General features: G+C 32.9%; 3 protein-coding genes across 18 annotated transcripts in view; 2 read left to right on the forward strand and 1 right to left on the reverse strand.

Moving 5' to 3' along the window:
• LOC139482203 (nck-associated protein 1-like) overlaps positions 1-22,715 on the reverse strand; it is a 65,417-nt gene that overhangs the window by 17,634 nt on the left and 25,068 nt on the right. For 9 of the 16 annotated variants that reach the window (XM_071265919.1, XM_071265917.1, XM_071265915.1 and 6 more), the window contains exons 18-25: positions 21,083-21,215; positions 19,633-19,752; positions 18,416-18,555; positions 17,185-17,316; positions 5,050-5,165; positions 4,521-4,626; positions 2,661-2,901; positions 1,947-2,040 (exon numbers count right to left, since the gene is read on the reverse strand). In XM_071265919.1, the coding sequence (XP_071122020.1) occupies positions 1,947-2,040; positions 2,661-2,901; positions 4,521-4,626; positions 5,050-5,165; positions 17,185-17,316; positions 18,416-18,555; positions 19,633-19,752; positions 21,083-21,215 (1,082 nt within the window). Of the gene's footprint in view, positions 1-604; positions 623-1,946; positions 2,041-2,660; positions 2,902-4,520; positions 4,627-5,049; positions 5,166-17,184; positions 17,317-18,415; positions 18,556-19,632; positions 19,753-21,082; positions 21,216-22,715 lie in introns of all 16 variants that reach the window. The other 7 variants (XM_071265909.1, XM_071265918.1, XM_071265916.1 and 4 more) reach the window with 1 other exon arrangement.
• LOC139482200 (putative leucine-rich repeat-containing protein DDB_G0290503) lies at positions 6,960-10,698 on the forward strand. Its single transcript, XM_071265901.1, has 2 exons — positions 6,960-7,119; positions 7,737-10,698. Exon 2 carries the CDS (start codon positions 7,853-7,855, stop codon positions 10,694-10,696), a length of 2,844 nt encoding a protein of 947 aa, XP_071122002.1. The 5' UTR covers positions 6,960-7,119; positions 7,737-7,852; the 3' UTR covers positions 10,697-10,698.
• On the forward strand, positions 12,248-15,086 carry LOC139482201 (uncharacterized). Its single transcript, XM_071265902.1, has 2 exons — positions 12,248-14,369; positions 14,987-15,086. Exon 1 carries the CDS (start codon positions 12,635-12,637, stop codon positions 14,060-14,062), a length of 1,428 nt encoding a protein of 475 aa, XP_071122003.1. The 5' UTR covers positions 12,248-12,634; the 3' UTR covers positions 14,063-14,369; positions 14,987-15,086.

The raw sequence follows: 22,715 nt of genomic DNA on the forward strand, positions 1-22,715 counted from the left end.
TTCAGAAGCTTTCGTTTATTCAATAGATCTAAAGGAACATTCTATATTGTATTAATTGTTACCATGTTAAAGTTTAAAATTTAACTATCATCATTTTTGAAATTCATGAAAATATAAGTAGGAATGTGTTTCACTCATATGTTTCTTTGGTTCCTGTTTGAAACTTTAAGACAGAATACTACAGCAATGCTAATTTTGTTTATACAGCTTACAATATTGGGTGACACCATAATGTATAATACAACACAGATCTTTTGCACTGATACTAAAATATATAAGCTTTAGGACAACATTTAAATACAGTGACTATAAGTTTCAACCTGTAAAGACATTTAGACATATTCTTGTATTTACGTTTTCTTCATTTTCATTTAAATTTTACCCACTAATTAAACAATTAACATCAATGTAAAGTTTCTCAAAACAGAAACATAAATTCAACAAGATGCAAATAAAAACAACCTGAAAACATTATAATACACAAATAGACCACCTAGCACGCATGTGCATGGCAATTATCGTGCAGTGTATACAATAGGATCACACGACCGGAAACCGGCTGCAAGCGCAGACATAAAAGATAGAAACAACATTCAGATCTTACTTGCTGATTGCTTGGGTCCTAAATAAATCAGTAACATTGGTTATTAGTGAAATCTAACATACATCTACAGGTGCAATCAAATTATACATTGTCTATGCAACCATTTTACTGACTAATTGCTACGTTTTTTCTTGAAAATCTTCTTCAAAATAAAAGTACTGCTAACAAAATGACTATTCAAAATGCAGTATTACATCAGAAATAATTAGTACTTTATCCTATAGACATATTTATACTTTTAGGTATTTAGATGAATTTTGTCTCAGAATGATTCTAGATCTGCTATGGAATAACCTTCTGACCTAAAGATTTTCAATTTATGGCAGACAAATGAGCTTACAAGTGTAAATGTGTCTTTTTTGTGATCAATAAATTATCTAAACTGTAGTTCATGATACAGTTTAGATAATTTATTGATCACAAAAAAGACACATTTACACTTGCATGAACTATCAAAATTATTTGCCTATGTAAAAGTCCAGTACAGATCAACACAAGCTGCTACATATGGGCAACATTGAATTGACTTAAAAACCAAGGCAGCATTTGGATAAGTTGAAAACATTGAAACTTTCTAAAAATCCACATGTATAGTTTCTTAGCTGGAAGTTTCTGTTAACCAATGGAGATAATCATCTTATAAACGGTTTTATTTATATTTTATTTATATTTCCTGGGTAGCTAACAATTATAAAAAAAAATATATCTTGTATCATGATAGACTTTTCAATTCTTACAATAATCACATTTATTCACTTAGCCTATAGCTATAAAAAAATTATTAAGTGCTGTCAAAGATAATTAATCAAACTGTCAATATACAAAGTAGAGCTGCATGTCAATATTATGTAACATACAGTGCTTGCTTCTAGGAGTAACTTTTTAAGAGAGCTATCATGTAGCACTAAGCAGTCTCCCATTAAGTTGAACAAAATGTTTGAAGTAAGTAACCTGTGATAAAATTATGACAAAATTAAAAATTGGTCTAAAATCTGCATATAACCTGGTACTCTAATTTAAGATGATTATTTTATTCTTCCCTTCTAATAAATCTGAAATCCTGGACCACTTTCTTCTTGCAAGTTTATTGAAATATATATGTTTATATACAATTTATATGTGTGCTCTTTTTTATTGTTAATTCATCTCAAAATCTACTCAAACTCTATGTTAGAAAGCAACAATCTAAATCATCATTAATGTCATAATAAATTATTTCCAGCTTTCTGAAAAATCTAATCTAAATTTAATCAAGATTCTAAATCCTATGTTATTCTATGGATGGTCTCCCTTGCATAGCTGGAATAAATATTCATGAGAACAGGGACCCAGTTTAACTTACTTGTTAACTGCCTGTACAAGTCTCTCATTACTTCTGGTTTGTCATAGTTAGTCCTCAGTTTCTGTAAGACCTCTTTGTTACCGACAACTAATTTCTGCAGGAAAAAGATTAAAAATAAATTTTGTATCACCAATCTTTTTTATGCATATTTTGAACAACAAGAGATTCTTTGGCCAGAGTAAACTGATTTTGCAGGTTTTTGATTAAATTATCCTCATCAATAATAGATTTGTAGTAAAATATATTATTTTTCTAATAATAATTTTGCAACATCCTATCGCATTTATTTGAAATATTGTCAATACAAAAATTATAACATGTATTTATTATTATTATTTTGATATGATCAACAGAGATTCTAGATTAATTAAGTATGGCTTTTTCTTATGCAAATTCAAAAATGGAAGAGCTCCTTTATAACATAAAATCTGATTTTTTTTTAACAATTACAGAAATCGATCTTACATTTCCAAAGAGGATAAATGTCTCTAGAAAGTACTACCATAATTTTTCAGTACAAAATTCAAAAGAAATAAGTTGGGTTAGTCTAAGTGGTAACATTTTTCTATGAACCTTAATGTCTAGGTATATTCATTCAACATTGCAAACACTAATTTATTTTTTTTTGCTAATTTTTTAATTTATATCCTTAAATTATATTAAGTAACCTTGACCTATCTTGACCTCCTTACAAACATGTTCAGTATATCTTACTTTCAGTTCATCCACCTGGCTAGCAACATGATTCATCAGCCTCTCTCCCATATACTTCATACCATATGGACCAATCAGCTCAGCCAAGGCCCTTAACTCTGTCAAATCTGCATATTCCTCAGCAGCAAAGAACTGGTTCCCATCTGTTTGTATACTGACAAAGGCCTTATGGTTAGGGGAAAATATAACTGGGTTCTGGCCTGCATTTACTGTCACTCTCCGTAATAATACTTCAAGATACCTGTAAATGATTGGTAATAATTTGGGAACTAATAAAACAATTTTCAAAACAATATCTAATGAATGAGTTACATATCTGTGTTGTTCAGGCACAAGTAGAATATTTTTCACTGTTTTCTAATTTTTCTGATTGTTATTTATATTATGACTATAGTCTATGTAATGGAAATAGGGTTTAATATACAATGAACTATGTTTTTTTCTACACATTACCAGTTTTGGTGCAAATTATCAACAGGAAATGTTTTGCATCCAAGAAAACAGAAACACCAGAAATTAATTACTGTATATTCCTTTAATTTTCATTAGTACCAATTTTTATGGATATGGGAACAAAAATAACTTAATTGATAATAGCTTTCATGGCTTTGTCAAGGTCTGCATAGAAGCGTATGGAAATTGCGTACTTCATTAAGACCTTTAAATTCGTAGTTCACCTATACCCCAAACAAGAATGTGTCCATAGTACACGGATGCCCCACTCGCACTATAATTTTCTATGTTCAGTGAACCGTGAAATTGAGGTCAAAACTTTAATTTGAAATTAAAATTAGAAAGATCATTTCATAGGGAACATGTGTGCTAAGTTTCAAAATGATGTGACTTCAACTTCATCAAAAACCACCTTGACCCAAAACTTCAACCTGAACGGACGCACGGACGCACAAATGGAGGCACAGACCAGAAAACATAATGCCCCTCTACTATCATAGGTGGGGCACAACACATTCAAAATTGAAACCCTATGAATAATAATGAATCCACAGTACCAGCCTTTCAGCAAGTTTAAGGCCATGAGTATTAACTTACCAGTTGGTATAATTAGCTGTAATTGTTTTCTCCCCAGTAAAGCTATCTATATGTTGTGTTTGTTGTGGTAATACACTGTTAATAACTTACCAGTTGGTATAATTAGCTGTAATTGTTTTCTCTCCTGTAAAGCTATCTATATGTTGTGTTTGTTGTGGTAATACACTGTTAATAACTTACCAGTTGGTATAATTAGCTGTAATTGTTTTCTCTCCTGTAAAGCTATCTATATGTTGTGTTTGTTGTGGTAATACACTGTTAATAACTTACCAGTTGGTATAATTAGCTGTAATTGTTTTCTCTCCCGTAAAGCTATCTATATGTTGTGTTTGTTGTGGTAATACACTGTTAATAACTTACCAGTTGGTATAATTAGCTGTAATTGTTTTCTCTCCCGTAAAGCTATCTATATGTTGTGTTTGTTGTGGTAATACACTGTTAATAACTTACCAGTTGGTATAATTAGCTGTAATTGTTTTCTCTCCCGTAAAGCTATCTATATGTTGTGTTTGTTGTGGTAATACACTGTTAATAACTTACCAGTTGGTATAATTAGCTGTAATTGTTTTCTCCCCAGTAAAGCTATCTATATGTTGTGTTTGTTGTGGTAATACACTGTTAATAACTTACCAGTTGGTATAATTAGCTGTAATTGTTTTCTCTCCCGTAAAGCTATCTATATGTTGTGTTTGTTGTGGTAATACACTGTTAATAACTTACCAGTTGGTATAATTAGCTGTAATGGTTTTCTCTCCAGTAAAGCTATCTATATGTTGTGTTTGTTGTGGTAATACACTGTTAATAACTTACCAGTTGGTATAATTAGCTGTAATTGTTTTCTCCCCAGTAAAGCTATCTATATGTTGTGTTTGTTGTGGTAATACACTGTTAAAGATTCTTGCTATGTCTATGTTTACTGAAAAATACAAAATTAGTATGATTTACATTTTGTAAATATAGAATGTATCTTATACAGAAATGGCCTCTTTGCTACAGTATTGAAAGAACTTTTACTTAGCAAGCTCATAAACCTCAATCCACATATAATGGGGTTGAGCTAATAATAACCTGTGGCATAGTTTTTTGTTTAATATCGCTTCAGAAAAATTGTTCCCAGTTTCTCCTTATTTTATTGGATGAAACACATTTATGTTTTTTCAGTGTTGAATCATCTGAATTTAAATAGGAATCGAAAACTGTAAATGCACTGTCCTGGTAAAAAAGAGTTAAGTTGGACAGAAGAAGAAATGACTGGACCAAAAGTATTTAAAAAAACATGTGAAATATTCAGGCAGAAAAAATAAATTGAATCTTAAATAATGATCTATAATATACTTACCATAATTTTCCAGTCCCTGCAGGACATTCATGACAGATTTAACACTGTTCAGTAATTCTGATGGTTTTGCTATCTCTGATGTGTCTGGATTGTACATCATCATTCCAACTAAGGCTCTAAAATACAAAAATGATATTCATTAGAGTTGAAGATGGTTTAACATTTAAACATATGGTTATGTTATCTTTATTGTATTTTATTTATACATGTAAGCCTCAAATCTATGTCCGTCCTCAAATCTATGTCCTTCCACCAAATCTATGTCCTTTTTAATATTGCGTCATAGACGTTCCAAATCTATGTCCTGTATTGTCTCACATCTATGTCCTTTATTTACTCAAATCTATGACCATTTGTGGCTCAAATCTATGTCCTTTCATTAACGTAAAACATAACAAAACGTCATCAAGTAAACAATGAAAAGTTAACAATTAACACTTTTAACACGGAGCATTAAATCACACCGAACAATGATTTGAACAAGTGGTTTATATGACAAAAGCAGGGTTAACATTTTATCTATTAATACACATGGTTTAAAATTGCTTTATATTTTGTTTTTTTAAACTGGAGGAAAATCTGTTATGAATAGTGGACTGATGGAATATTTTCAAATACGTCAACTAGAGATTTATCCTCTTTAAATGTTTTCTGACAATTATCGGGATATCTTTACTTATTCCTACTTTTTGGGAATATTTATAATTCAAAACAAATCCAGCCATGAACAAAGGGAATGCAGTGTTTACATCTGGTTTCTGGAGAGAAGGAATTTGCCAAAACATAAAGAATGATTCTTTTTTCGGGGAAAGATTTTTGTTATCAAAGACATAATTACAAGTATTACATTTGAACTAAATAGATGTCAGCTAATACCAAACAATTGATATATGCTTTATTGTGATATACAATATTTTAATTAAAAATATAGAGCACGTAACTTTTATTTTTAGCAATTCAGAATGATTTTATTGATATTTAAAGTAACATATGATAGATAAAGTGGTATGAATGTCAATTTAACAGCAATATGAATTTTTTTTAGAGACAATTGAAGTACGCTGAAGTTGCATACAAATAGTCATTCTTTACTGTCTTTTTAGTAAAAAAAAGTATGTGTAGTTTAATAATTGAAGACGGCATACAATAATAACACACACATGTAAAGATTTTAACTACAAACATGGAGAAATTACTTTATAAAACAAAAATCATACAAGACCGTACTTATAAAACAAAAATTATACAAGACCGTACTTAAAAAACAATATTTTAAATCAGGGACTTCCTTAGTCCCTGTTTAAATACAAGCGAAATAATCTAGCTAGATTTACTTATACTTGAGCTCTTGTACACACAGGGAGAACACATACCAATAAATTAATATTGAACTTATAATGGGAAATGACTTAATAAAAAAAAAACCTAAAAGGCAGAAATTATAAGACGGGCATAAATTTGCGCATGGCTGAAAAAGAATTAAAACATTACACAGTTTTAAAGCCTTATCTTTAATAACGGACACAGATTTGATAAAAAACGTCACGATAGACATAAATATCAATTATATGGTCATTTTTATAAATTTTCTGTTTACAAAACTTTGAATTTTTCGAAAAACTAAGGATTTTCTTACCCCAGGAGTAGATTACCTTAGCCGTATTTGGCACAACTTTTTGGAATTTTGGGTCCTCAATACTCTTCAACTTTGTATTTATTTGGCTTTTTGAACTATTTTGATCTGAGCGTCACTGATGAGTCTTATGTAGACGAAACGCGCGTCTGGGGTATAAAATTATAATCCTGGTACTTTTGATAACTAATTAAAAATCAGCCACAGATTTGAGGCCAAATTATTTTTTAAGGACATAGCTTTGTGAATGATGTCATGATAAAAAATGTGATGTTTCACTTTTTTGGTATAGAGTTATCCTTCTTTGTACAGGTTTAGAGTAAACACATTTTAGGGTAGTTCCCATCCCCTTTCCTTAATAGCTCTCAAAATTCAGCCATAGAACACGTTTTCAGTTCAATCAAAACAAAATTAGAATAATAGAAGTCCCCCACAGAGTAAGTTTATTTCCCTGCCTGATTATATTTTTATTATGTATAAGAAGTATGCACAAATAGTGCAAGGTATACATTTTTGTGTTTTCAACCCGTTAATAAAGGTTCTATTTTTTGGTTCATACGAACTGAATTTCTAACTTGGTCCAGGCAATACACACTTTGTAAACCTATATAAAAGTATTTTAAATACTTACCTTCATAGACATATATATTTTTTAGGTGTTTTGCATTTATTTTATTACACACACAAAGTAAAATTCTCTGTCTAGGTTACCAACCATTATCTTTTCTTACATGTAGTGATAGGCAAACTTACACATTAGGAATTGTTGGTTATGTATATTTACACCTTAGGAATGCTTATGTGCTAGTTTGTAGTCATGGTTTAGGCATGCATATATAAGCATGTAACATATTTATAGGCACAGGTTTTATAGGACACTTTGCAAGTGTTTAACTAGGATTTAGATGTGTGAGCTTTTGACTGATTGATTGATTTAGGTGTGTGTTTTCATATACTGTTAGTGCATGTGTACTTACCTGATACTTACCTAATTTGTGTATTTTTGTTTATTATACTAAGACATATTGTAATAGGAACATTTTATTAATTTCAGCTTTCTACCTTCCCCTGGGAAGTATGTATTGTATGGAAATAAAGAACATTTATAGAACATTAGGCTTTCATATATAGCTATAGAACCCCAGAACACTACAGTAGAAAGTCTGCGACATGGACAAACAGGAAGAATCAGATGAACCATTGGTATCTGGAAGAATACGGAAGTACACTCCAAAAGCTAAGGATATTTTTGAGGGAAACGTCTCGGGATATTATAAAGTACTCTCAGAAATCAGAACTAGTATTATAGATGAAAGTTTGAAATACTTAGATCAATATTCTGAAAATGCTGAAGTTTTGAAAGAAGTGAGACAGGTCTTGTTAGAAGGGTTAGAGAAATATCATGAACAATCGAAGGAATTCAGAGAATATTTATTAATGCAAAAAACTACAGACAGTATCAATGAACTTTATGCATTCAAAGTTGTGTATCAAGCTACAGAACATAAAGTTAGATACGGACTAAGATTTATCGACAAAAGGACAGCTGAATTAAACCAATTGACTCAGGACAGTCATGATAGTAAAGCTAGTCAGTCAAGTCACCATAGTAAAACTAGTCAGTCAAGTCACCACAGTAAAACTAGTCAGTCAAGTCACCATAGTCAAGCTAGTCAGTTAAGTCACCACAGTAAAACTAGTCAGTCAAGTCACCATAGTCAAGCTAGTCGGTCAAGTCACCACAGTAAAACAAGTCGGTCAAGTCACCAAAGCAAATCTAGTCATTCAAGTCACTCGACTGAGACAAGTCACAGATCTAGCAAAGACATTTATATAGATAAAAAGTCAAAGGCAGAAACCGCAAAGGTCAGACTTAAGATAATAGAAGAAGAAGAAACGCTTAAAAGAGAACAAAATAAACTGGAATTAGAAGTGCAGAAGAAAAGGTCCGATTTGGAATCCAATTTAACAGTTTTAAAACATAAACGAGAAGTGGCCGAGGCAGAAGCAGAGTTAAGTGTGGTTAAAGAAGTACTAGAAGATAAATGTGACAGTATAAGCAATAAAAGCGGGAAATTACCAGACAATGAGATATGCACTTCTGAAATTGTAAAATCTTATGTTGCCAGTCAGAGACCGGAAGTTTGTGTTCCAGTTGAGGAAACAAAATTAAACCCTTATGTGCCAGAATTTGTGCCTTCAACAACACTGCCAAAGGAAATCAAAACATCTCAACCGCAACAGACTATGCTTGTGTCAGAAACTCCAGTCTATAGGTTAGATTCTGAAAAAACTAATACAAATGAAATACCATCACCTGGAATAATTGACCTCACAAAATACATTATGAAAAAAGACATTATGTTGTCAAGAATGTCACAATTTGACGACAAGCCAGAAAAGTACTGTAGTTGGAAGAGAAGTTTCAAAAACATTATGAAAGAACTCGACGCAACAAGCCCAGAAGAATTAGATCTGTTGAACAAATGGTTGGGCCCGCAATCAAAGAAACAGGCATCCAGCTTAAGAGTCGCAAACGTTCATGATGAAACTCGAGGCTTAGAGAAAATTTGGGAGAGGCTTGATGAGAGGTATGGAGCACCTGAAAGTGTAGCCGCCTCACTCAAAGAACGCTTGGACAGATTTCCTAAAATTAAAAACAATGAATACGATAAATTGTATGAACTCGCAGACCTTTTGTCTGAGATCGATTCAGTTAAACAGAATGAAAGATATAAATTAGTTTTGGCGTACTTCGATGCTTCATATGGAGTGAATGAAATTGTAACAAAACTGCCATACTTCATGCAAACTAGATGGATTGACCACGCCAGCAAGTACAAGCTCAACAATTCAGTGATGTATCCACCATTTAGATCTTTTGCAGAATTTATTCACTCTTTAGCAGTAAAGATGAACGACCCAAGCTTTAAGTTTCAACAGACTGAATCCGGTAGTAACCGAAAAGATCCTGAAAAGCAGAAGTTTAACAATAGAAATGCATTAAATAGACAAGTATTAAACACAAAAAAGACTAAAGTAGAAAATCAAAACTCAAATGACCTTAAGTGTCCAGTACACGAAGAAGGGAAACATAGTTTAGTAGAATGTCGATCGTTTCCTACCAAACCCCTTGCAGAAAAAAGGGAGATAATAAAGAAACATGGTATTTGCTTTAAATGTTTAAAAGGCAAGCATCTGGCTAAAGACTGTTCAGCAAAGGTTAAATGCGAAAAATGTGGAAACTCATCACACTGCACAGCGTTTCACATTGAACGTCAGGAACCATTGTTAGATAATGGCGGGGAACGAAAGAAGATAAACGAAGATATCCCAAAAGTAGGATCATTATGTACAGAAATTTGTGGCGACGCAAATCAGTTTAATGGAAAGTCATGTGCAAAAACATTACTGATAAACCTATATCCAAAGGGAAAACCAGAACAACGTGTTAAAACATATGCCATAATTGATGACCAAAGTAACAGGTCTTTAGCTACCTCTGAATTTTTTGATACTTTTAGCGAACACTATGATACTATACAGTATACCTTGTCATCGTGTTCAGGAAAATCTGCACAGTCTGGTCGTCGTGCCACAGGATTCATACTTGAATCATTCGATAGAAATACTCAACTCGAGTGCACATCACTAATAGAGTGTAATGACATTCCAAATTCCAAACAGGAAATAGCTACACCTGCTGTAGCCAGACAGTATAGTCATCTAGAGTCAATAGCAGAATTTATCCCTGAATTGGACCAGGACGCCAACATTTCACTTCTTATAGGAAGGGACATGATAAGTTGTCATCACATTTTGGACCAGATAATTGGTAAAGATCATGAACCATATGCTCAGCGCCTACGGTTAGGATGGACTATTATTGGAGAAGCATGTCTTGGTCTAGTGCATACATCTGATGTCATAACTGTCAACAAAACATCAGTTTTACCAAATCAGGAAATAACCCTAAAACCTTGTGAATATAACTTTAAGGTCAAGGACACATAACTAGAACAAAAATCTGAATATAGTGATATATTTGAACAGACTGTAGAAGATAATGAAGTGGGATTATCCCGTGAAGATAAGGAGTTTATAACCATTATAGAAAATGGAGTAAGGAAGGAATCAAATGGTAACTTCAGTGCACCTCTGCCTTTTCGCAAAGATGGTACAACACTAAGTAATAACTATGAACAAGCACGAAAAAGAGCAGAAAACTTAGGAAGGAGTCTAAAGAGGGACCCGAAAAAGTTAGAAGATTTTCTTCAGTTCATGGAAAAGATACTTAAGAACAACCATGCAGAATTGGCACCCCCTATCAAGGATGGAGAAGAAGTATGGTATTTGCCCATTTTTGGAGTCTACCATGCTAAGAAACTATCTAAAATAAGAGTAGTATTTGATTCGTCGGCTAAGTACCATGGGATTTGTCTAAATGACATACTGCTTAAAGGACCAGACTTAACAAACAATCTAGTTAGTGTATTATCAAAGTTCAGAATAGGTCAGTTTGCAGCTATTGCTGATGTGGAGCAAATGTTTTTTAACTTTGAAGTTCAAGAGAATCACAGAAACTTTCTCAGATTTATTTGGTTTAAGGACAATGACATTGAAATGCCACTTGTAGAGTATAGGATGCGAGTCCATGTGTTCGGAAACTCTCCGTCTCCATCAGTTGCAAATTATTGTTTACGAAAGGCGGTTTGTAATCATGAAGGAGAAGAACAGTGTGACAACGTATGTAAATATGTGAAAGAACACTTCTATGTTGATGATGGACTTCTTTCTAGTGACAGTGAAAAAGACATTGCTAGTCTTATTAAAAGAACACAGGATAGACTAATGACGGGTGGTAATATTCGATTACACAAAATCATATCGAATAGTAACAAAGTGCTTTCTAGCTTTCCACAAAAAGACTTAGCAAAGAATATTACGGAAATAGACTTTGATTCTGACGCATCTTGTTTACAGCGTAGTTTAGGCTTCAGCTGGGACGTCATTCGAGACATATTCACATATCAGCTATCAGCAGATGAGAAACCTTACACAAAAAGAGGAGTACTCTCAGTCATAAATGGAATTTTTGACCCTATAGGTTTTGTAGCGCCTGTAATCCTAGGAGGGAGACTGATAATGAGACAAGCTTTACAGAACGCAAGTGTAGAATGGGATGATCCATTACCAGAATATTTGATGAATGATTGGCAGGTCTGGAATCAATCATTAAAGGACTTAGAAACATTAGAAATCCGAAGATCTTTCACTGAAACATCTTTAGGCGACTGTTCAAAATGTGAACTCCACATCTTTTCAGATGCATCCAAAGATGCTATAGCCTCAGTAGCTTACATTCGCACATTCAATGACAATGGACATTCTCAGTTGGGATTCGTATTAGGAAAATCAAAATTAGCACCTAACCATGGTCACACCATACCCAGACTTGAGTTGTGTGCAGCCGTTCTAGCAACAGAACTTGCGTCTTTCATTCAAAAGACTCTTGAGATACCTTCATCTGCCACATACTTTTATACAGACATTTAAGTGGTCCTAGGTTATCTATATAATGAGACTAGGCGATTTTACGTGTATGTCAGCAATCGAGTTGACCGAATTCTGAAGGTTTCTACAAAATTACAATGGAACTATGTGCCAACAAGCTACAATCCAGCAGATCATGGTACAAGACCATTGGAAGTTAACAGTCTAAGACAATCAGAATGGTTAAAAGGTCCAAACACCTTTTTTGAGTCCCAGAATTTATCAGGTAGCACACTGTTTGAAGTCATAGAACCAGAAGTCGACAAAGAAGTCAGACCATTAGTAGAAGTAAAAAAGACATTTGTTAAGTCATCAGGTGTAGACATAAGTTTATTTGAACATTTTTCAACATGGACAAGTCTTGTCAGAGGTATCGCATTTCTTAAACGAAAAGCTTCAATGTGGCACAAAGATGCGACTGATGAAAAGAACAGTAAGTCTTGCGTCACCTTTATGAAGGAGTCTGAGAAGTTGATTATAAAGGAGGTACAACAAGACACATACTATAATGAGATAGACTGCTTGAAGCAAAGTAAACCTTTACAAAAGAACAGTAGTTTAATTGCACTTTCACCAGTATTAGACTCCGATGGATTACTTCGAGTAGGAGGAAGACTTAAAAACTCAGACATAGAAAGTTGTGAAAAAATGCCTGTAATTATACCAGGTAAAAGCTACATTGCTACATTAATAGTCAAGCACTGTCACAATGCTGTTCAGCACATGGGAAGACATTTTACTGAGGGAGCAATTCGTTCGAGAGGAATATGGTTGACTGGAGGTAAACGGCTCATTAATTCCATCCTACACAACTGTATAAAATGTCGTAAATTTCGAGGAAGTGCCGAACAACAGAAGATGGCTGATCTCCCTTCTGACCGTCTCACACCAAGCCCTCCATTTACCTATGTGGGCGTGGACACCTTTGGTCCTTGGTCCATCTTAACAAGACGCACACATGGAGGTTCAGCCAATACAAAGCGATGGGCGATTATGTTTTCCTGTCTAGTAACTCGAGCAATACACATAGAAGTGGTTGAGGAGATGACTTCATCTTCCTTTATCAATGCGTTGCGCAGATTTACAGCTCTTCGAGGACCAGTCAAGGAATTCCGATCAGATCAAGGTACAAATTTTATTGGAGCTATTAATGAACTAGACATTACAAGTTTCAACGTTGAAGACCAACCAATTAAAGATTATCTCCAAAACAATGGAACCATATGGAAATGTAACCCACCACATGCCTCCAATATGAGCGGTGCTTGGGAGCGTATGATAGGACTAGCTCGAAAGATCTTGAATTCAATGTTGTGCGATATAAAAGGTAAACAACTTACACATGAAATTCTATGCACTTTAATGGCGGAAGTATGTTGTATTGTGAACAACAGACCAATAACTGTAGTATCTAGTGATCCAGAGTCACCTCATGTGTTATCGCCGAATGTCCTTCTCACTCACAAAACAGACAATGATACGGAATATATTCCAGATTTATCACTTAAAGATACTTATAAAGCTCAATGGAAACAAGTGCAAGTATTAGCCAATCAGTTTTGGAAAAAGTGGAAAACAGAATACTTACACAATCTTCAACTCAGGAAAAAGTGGGAAGTTGAAAGACGCAATCTATGTAAGGATGATATTGTGCTCATGATTGATGATACTCTGCATAGGAATCAGTGGTTAACAGGAACTATAGTTGAAGTTTATCCGAGTTCAGATGGTTTGGTTCGTAAAGCATTAGTACGTGTCATCAAGAATGGCGAACCAACAACTTACATTCGTCCGATTTCTAAACTTGTGTACTTATTTTCTGATTAGAATCAGTTTGTGAATGAATGAACAATTATAAGGATGTTGAAATCATTTATTATCAGACAATTGTAGAAATTCTGGTTTGAATTTGTTTGTTTCTTTTTAAATGTAGTGATTTTTTATGTCAAAATCAGGCGGGGAATGTGATGTTTCATTTTTTTGGTATAGAGTTATCCTTCTTTGTACAGGTTTAGAGTAAACGCATTTTAGGGTAGTTCCCATCCCCTTTCCTTAATAGCTCTCAAAATTCAGCCATAGAACACGTTTTCAGTTCAATCAAAACAAAATTAGAATAATAGAAGTCCCCCACAGAGTAAGTTTATTTCCCTGCCTGATTATATTTTTATTATGTATAAGAAGTATGCACAAATAGTGCAAGGTATACATTTTTGTGTTTTCAACCCGTTAATAAAGGTTCTATTTTTTGGTTCATACGAACTGAATTTCTAACTTGGTCCAGGCAATACACACTTTGTAAACCTATATAAAAGTATTTTAAATACTTACCTTCATAGACATATATATTTTTTAGGTGTTTTGCATTTATTTTATTACACACACAAAGTAAAATTCTCTGTCTAGGTTACCAACCATTATCTTTTCTTACATGTAGTGATAGGCAAACTTACACATTAGGAATTGTTGGTTATGTATATTTACACCTTAGGAATGCTTATGTGCTAGTTTGTAGTCATGGTTTAGGCATGCATATATAAGCATGTAATATATTTATAGGCACAGGTTTTATAGGACACTTTGCAAGTGTTTAACTAGGATTTAGATGTGTGAGCTTTTGACTGATTGATTGATTTAGGTGTGTGTTTTCATATACTGTTAGTGCATGTGTACTTACCTGATACTTACCTAATTTGTGTATTTTTGTTTATTATACTAAGACATATTGTAATAGGAACATTTTATTAATTTCAGCTTTCTACCTTCCCCTGGGAAGTATGTATTGTATGGAAATAAAGAACATTTATAGAACATTAGGCTTTCATATATAGCTATAGAACCCCAGAACACTACAAAAAAAATCGGCCACAGATTTGAGGCCAAATAATTTTTTATGGACATAGATTAGCGATTGACGTCACGATGGGGCATAGATTTGAGAAACGGACACAGATTTGAGGTCGTACACAGATCTGAGGTTTACATACATACAAAAGTTATAAATACAAAATAAATTCTCAAGATTTCATTTCATTAATGATTTTTTTTAATTTTGTGATTGATTTTTTTTCTGCTTTGTAAATTTGAATATATAAAGTCCTCTTGATTTTTAACAGTATTCAAATACATAGTTTTCAAACACTTTTTAAACATTTCTTCATATTTGAAATATGTTTTGAAAAACTCAAAACTTCTATAGGTGGTTTGGTGGTGATAATTTTAGAAACATAGCTAGAAAATTTAAAGGAAATAATCAATTAAAATTATATGCATTGCAGGGTTAAACAAACTAGAGGCTCTAAAGAGCCTGTGTAGCTCACCTTGGTCTATGTGAATATTAAACAAAGGAAGCAGATGGATTCATGACAAAATTGTGTTTTGGTGATGGTGATGTGTTTGTACATCTTACTTTACTGAACATTCTTGCTACTTACAATTATCTCTATCTATTATGAACTTGGCCCAGTAGTTTCAGTGGAAAATGTTAGTTAAAATTTACAAATTTTATGAAAATTGTTAAAAATTGACTATAAAGGACAATAACTCCTTAGGGGTCAATTGACCATTTCCGTCATGTTGACTTATTTGTAAATCTTACTTTGCTTAACATTATTGATGTTTACAGTTTATCTCTATCTATAATAATATTCAAGATAATAACCAAAAACAGCAAAATTTCCTTAAAATTACCAATTCAGGGGCAGCAACCCAACAACAGGTTGTCAGATTCATCTAAAAATTTCAGGGCAGATAGATCTTGACCTAATAAACGATAATACTACCATGTCAGATTTGCGCTAAATGCTTTGGTTTCAGAGTTATAAGCCAAAATCTACATTTTACCCCTATGTTCTATTTTCAGCCATGGGGGCCATCTTGGTTGGTTGGCCAGGTCACGGGACACAATTTTTAAACTAAATACCCCAATGATGATTGTGGCCAAGTTTGGTTTAATTTGGCCCAGTAGTTTCAGAGGAGAAGATTTTTGTTAAAGATAACTAAGATTTACGAAAAATGGTTAAAAATTGACTATAAAGGGCAATAACTCCTAAAGTTGTCAACAGACCATTTTGGTCCTGTTGACTTATTTGTAGATCTTACTTTACTGAACATTTTTGCTGTTTACAGTTTATCTCTATCTATGATAATATTCAAGATAATAACCAAAAACAGCAAAATTTCCCTAAAATTACCAATTCAGGGGCAGCAACCTATCAACGGGTTGTCCGATTCATCTCAAAATTTCAGGGCAGATAGTTCTTGACCTGATAAACAATTTTACTTCGTCAGATTTGCTCTAAATGCTTTGGTTTTTGAGTTATAAGCCAAAAACTGCATTTTACCCCCTATGTTCTATTTTTAGCCATGGCAGCCATCTTGGTTGGTTGGCTGGGTCACCGGACATAATTTTTAAACTAGATACCCTAATAATGATTGTGGCCAAGTTTGGTAAAAATTGGCCCAGTAGTTTCAGAGGAGAAGATTTTTGTAAAAGCTAACGATGAAAGACGCCGGACGCCGGACGCCAGACAACGGACGCCAAGTGATGAGAAAAGCTCACTTGGCCCTTTGGGCCAGGTGAGCTAAAAAGGGCTTTTTTGTCTTATCAGGGCCTTTTATAGCTCACCATGCGGTATGGGCTTTGCTCATTGTTGAAGGCCATACAGTGACCTATAGTTGTTAATGTCTGTGTTTTATTTTGGTCTTTTGTGGATAGTTGTCTCATTGGCAATCATACCACATCTTCTTTTTTATATTTTTGCACCTCCATACATTTATTTGTTGTACTGCCCGTAGAGAATAACCAGTTAGTAATCTCAAAGGTTAAAACAATTTCTGACTGTTTTTGTTCATTTATGTTGTTAGTTTTAGATTGCTATTCATAGATGACTCGTTTCATTTTAAGCATGTGTCAAATAAGTACATTTCAGTAAATAAACACCAATACTCACTTATTGAATCTTGTTTCTAAGTGTTGCAAGAAGAATTCCCTTGGTACAAATCCATGCTCCCAAACTTGTATCACATTGCAGTAGTTTATAGCATAGCATAATTCTGTCAGAGCCATATGTAACTTGTCCATTCTAAAAAAATATATAAAAAAGAAGATGTGGTATGATCGCAAATGAGACAACTATTCACATGAGACCAAAATGACACAGACATTAACAACTATAGGTCACCGTACGGCCTTCAACAATGAGCAAAGCATGTATAGATTTTCACATTGATACAATATGACAGGTACAAATATTCCTTTTGGAAAATTGAAATAGAAATATTGTAAACGATTGCGACTAGTTTATTTTTTTACATTCTCAAATAACTAACATTTTCGTTGATTATGTTACAGAAAATGACTTAAAGGTAATAGTAATATCTTTGGTAAGCTTGCTTGCTTGCTGAACCATGAAATTATTACACACATATAAGTTTTTGTCCTGCACACCTAACTACATGCTGATGAGTCTGCCCTAATACCTGAACCTATTGTTTATCATTGGTTTTTTTAAATTTTTTTCTGTCCATAAAGGATTTGGTGCTAAGAATAGATTTTTAAAAGTAGTATGTGTTGTCAGATTTCAATTACTGTAAATTCAGAAATTATTGCGTGCATTTATTATTGCGACTATGTCGTTTTAAACTTAAATGCGATTTCAATTTTTACGACTTTGAGAAAAGTCATGTTTAATTCAGTTAAAATATTACAAAATGCAAGTTTTAATTATTGCGTTTACAACAAATAGCATAAATAAAAAACTCGCAATAATTTCTGAATTTACAGTAGATCATCAAAAAAGAATTATGATAGAAGTAGTCATTCATGCAATATTCCCTGGTTTTTGTTCTGCAATTTTTTATTTTTTTAAATAGCAAGAACATTATTGATAATCAATGATAACGTGGTCATAGAACAAAATCTTTGAATAATAAACTATTTATTTCCAAAGTTGTTTCCATGTCCAATATCTATGTAAAATCTATGTAAAAAGTAAAATCAAGAAAATAATGAACCGTGATGAAAATTCAAAACGGAAAGTCCCTTATCAATTGGCAAATCAAAGGCTCAAACACATCAAATGAATGGATAATAACTGTCATATTTCATAAGCTGTATTTTTTTCATTGATGAACACTGTTTAAAATAAGATCTCTTTCATTAGAAAAAGTTAATAGTTTTACCTGGTAAAGACTTCTCTGTTTTTCCTAGCACTTTCTTGTCCAGGTTTAATAGGTTCTGCAACAGTTTTCTTCTTTTTATCCTGTGGCCTTTTCTTCTGAGCAGTCTGTATAATAGTATCTGCACTATGTTTTGGTAGTAACTGCAGTGAATAAGATATTTCATGATCACTAAAAAGAAGTACTCATTTTTGCATGCAGTCATCAGTAATCTAGAATAAAGTTTGTAGGTTTCAAAGAAATAAGAGCTCAAATCTGATACCTTTTTTTCATTTCTTTGGGTAACTACACAAAAAAGTTCTCATTTCTTTGGGTAACTACACAGAAAATTTCTCAATTCTATATATAAATACTGTAAATTCAGAAATTATTGCGTGCATTTATTATTGCGATTTTGTTATTTCAGACTAAAATGCGATTTTAATTATTACGATTTTGAGAAAAATTCTGTTTAATTCATATAAAACATTTCAAAGTGCGAGTTTAAATTATTGCGTTTACAACTCAGTCGCATATTTCGCAATAATAAAAACCTCGCAATAATTTCTGAATTTACAGTAGAATTTCAACAAGTGAAACTGCAAGCTACTGCTCACTGATGATACCCCCGTCGCAAGCGGATAATATTAATAGTGTAAAAATATGCAAGTGTTCAGTTAACAGGAAGTTGTCGAGTGATGACTCTGAAAACGCACCACACAGTATAACTGACTTATATAAACCCTGAAACCAAATTTCAGAAATCCTTGTATCGTAGTTCCTGAGAAAAATTCGACAAATAATATTCATGGGACGGTTGGACTTACAGACTGTAGGACTGACGGACTGATGGAAGGATGGATAGACAGACAGAGGTAAAACAGTATACCCCTCTTTTTTAAAACGGGGGTATAAAAACAAAATTTGAAATATAAGATTGATTAAAATGATTCCAGACTCACTGATGATTTTCAAGTGTGAGGGTGTATCATAACAAAACCTTCTTTAATTTCTAATGCTAACAAGATATTTTATTGTCATCTTTTGATGATGGTCCATAATTAAAATTGACCACCTAGGAAATGTACAAAGCATATTTTTTTCTCCTAGATTCTACTTTGTATCCATAGACTTTGAAGGAAAAACTAAAAATATGATTGATAAATTAATAGCAGCTTAAAGTATTTTTCTTGGGCTACAAATATTTAAATATATATAAGATTTTAGTAGGTGATGATTACCTTGTCACTAAGCATACACTGCTCTTCACAGATAGCTGTTATCACCTGATTTACTTCATCTGACATCTCTTTCAGGAACCAGTGTGTATACTGGACACTAGTGGTACCTATAGAATGTCTCTGTAAAACAAACAAGGAACCAGTGGTACAGTGAAACTTCTCAAAACCGGCCGCCCGTCGGACCACGGGATTCGGCCGGTTTTCAGGGGTGGCCGGTTTGTTGAATTTGAAATTAACAAGAGTTACTTCCCTTCGATATTTGTGCATTTGTTTTTTTTACCATGTATTGAACCTCAATCATAAAGTTTGTTTTGTTGTGCAAATTTAGCTTTGTATTCTAAATTGATTATGAAATAAATATTAAAACATCATTTGTATCTTTATTATTTTTTATTTTGCAGTAATAACAAATAAAATGCAACTATATAACAAAACAGTTTTAATATCGATATATTATGTTATTGAACTCAGTTGACATACACTCATCATCGGTACGCGTTGACGTTTCACTGTACGAGACATTATTAATGAATTTTAGCAGTAACTATCCTTTTTAATTTAATAAAAGCGTGTATTGACAACAATAGATTATCCCGACGATATCTATTAACGATTTATTTTGAAAGATCAAAGTGATTAATTTCTGTAATTTGCCTAAAAAATATTTTTTAAAATGATCAAATAAAGTAGCCAAGCTAAAACATTTAATGAAAATTAATAATCATCATTGATTAGCGTGGGTGAAGATCACAATCTCTCAACCGATAAATTATTCGGGTATTGATTTGACATTGACAGGTAAACACTATTCAGTGGCCATGCAGGTGTCTAATTGACCGGATTAACTTTTTTGTTTATATAACAGTATTATATATGGACTAATGATTACAAATGACAAGGCCGGTTTTATGAGGTGATATTTTATTGATTTTGATTACACAAATACACAAATATCGGCCGGTATCCGGTTTAAAGGGGTGGCCGGTTTTATAAGGTTACCTGACCGTTTATTTACATACACGCCGGCCGGGACTTGTTATTTTGGCCGGTATGAAGGGAGAACCGGTATTAAGAGGGACCGGTTTAGAGAAGTTTCACTGTATTTTTATACACCTAATCTTTGAAATTTTCAAAATAATAAAAAAATCATAGAAAAATGTCTGAATTCATCATACCAAATTCCTTGAATGGAGGGAAAATCTTGTTTTTGTAGTTTTGAGACATTATGCAATACAAGCTTCTTGAAAAATTTTGGTTAATTCTAACTATGAAAAATGGTTTCCAACAAATGATATTAAATCCACAAAATACAAAAATGTACAGTTAATTAACAATAGCCATGTTGTTTTTTTTTTGTCATGTGCTGGTAGGCATTCATGCAATACATTGATTCACCCCTTTTCTCTTCTTTTAATTCTAATGTATTATATTAATCTATTTATAGTTGTACCTCTTCAGGACAGAGCTCATGTGTTGCGTTCATAAAATGTGCACAGATCATTGGGAAGACTATACTGAATCTATGTTGTGCTGGGAATTCCATACACTGTTTAAACTGGTGTTCATAAATCTGAGTATAAAAGCTGAAAAATAAAAAGATATAAATTTAACCGTAATCAGACACTGTCACCTCAGGCCAAATAAAAAAGTATGTGTGGTTCCAGTTACATCTGAAAACAAGAATGTGTCCACAGTACACGGATACCCCACTCGCACTATCATTTTCTATGTTTAGTGGACTGTGAAATTGGAATAAATTCTCTAATTTGACATTAAAATTAGAATGATCTTATCAAAGGGAACATGTATACTAAGTTTCAAGTTGATTGGACTTCAACTTCATCAAAAACTACCTTGACCTAAAACTTTAACCTGAAGCGGGACAGACTGATGAACGAACGGACAGACGGACGGACGGACGAACAGACGGACGAACAGACGGACGAACGGACGCACAGACCAGAAAACATAATGCCCCTCTACTATTGTAGGTGGGGCATAAAAAGTTAGGGTAGGTAGGTACGAATTTTTTTTATCTTATGTTTTTTTTTTTACATTGAGTCTATAGGAGCAACATTCTGACTTTAACAGTGCTTAATGAAAAATGACAATATAATCTTTAGGGTAGGCTATTTTTAAGCCGAAAAAGTAGGGATGTTAGGGTTACTGGAACCACACATATATTTTTATTTGGCCTCAGGCATAGATTACCTTAGCTGTATTTGGCAACACTTTTAGGAATTTTGGATCTCAATGCTCTTCAACTTCGTACTTTATTTGGCATTTTTTTTTTTAACTGTTTTGGATTCGAGCGTCACTGATGAGTCTTTTGAAGACGAAACACGCGTCTGGCGTATATATAAAATTTATTTATGGTATCTATGATGAGTTTATTTATTGTCAATGACATGAATGAACTATGATTGAAGAATATAAGCAATTTATGGGAAAAAAGCACAAAAGTGAAACTGAAAGTCATCAAAACACAGACATATCAAAGAAAGATGATAAAAAAAATTGAAAGCCAAGTAAAAGTAAGAGAATCATATAACTTTAAATTTGTATAAATATGTTATTGAAAATCATTATTTGATTCAAGTTTGTATAAGTATGTTATTGAAAATCATTATTTGATTCAAATTTGTCACAAATTCAGTTTTGTTTGTCATTTATACCAATATCAATAGTATGTTTAATTAATATGGGAATAGCAAATATTTTTATACTGCAACTAGTTATGTTTATTTCCTAAATATAGTAACACAGCTGTATTTTGTGTAATGTCAATTTCAATATGGATAACTTTTTCCACAATCAGAGGTTCATTAAGGCATGAAAATAAGTTTGAAATAAGTTTTACAATTTAAAAAGCTATTAAATTATTAATTTAAGTTGCAGAATAAAAATGTTATCAGGTCAATGTCAGAAAAATATAAACTTTTTTGTATCAACACAAAACTGGGAAGGGCTCAGTATTACTTCCCCTTCCCCACTTTCTCAGCCTCATAAAAAAAAGTTTATGTTTTTCTGACATTGACCTAATATTGTATATGCCTTCACCTGTAGGTACACAATGTACCATC

Source organism: Mytilus edulis, chromosome 7 (genome assembly GCF_963676685.1).
Source record: "Mytilus edulis chromosome 7, xbMytEdul2.2, whole genome shotgun sequence".
In the NCBI taxonomy this organism is placed as follows: domain Eukaryota; kingdom Metazoa; phylum Mollusca; class Bivalvia; order Mytilida; family Mytilidae; genus Mytilus; species Mytilus edulis.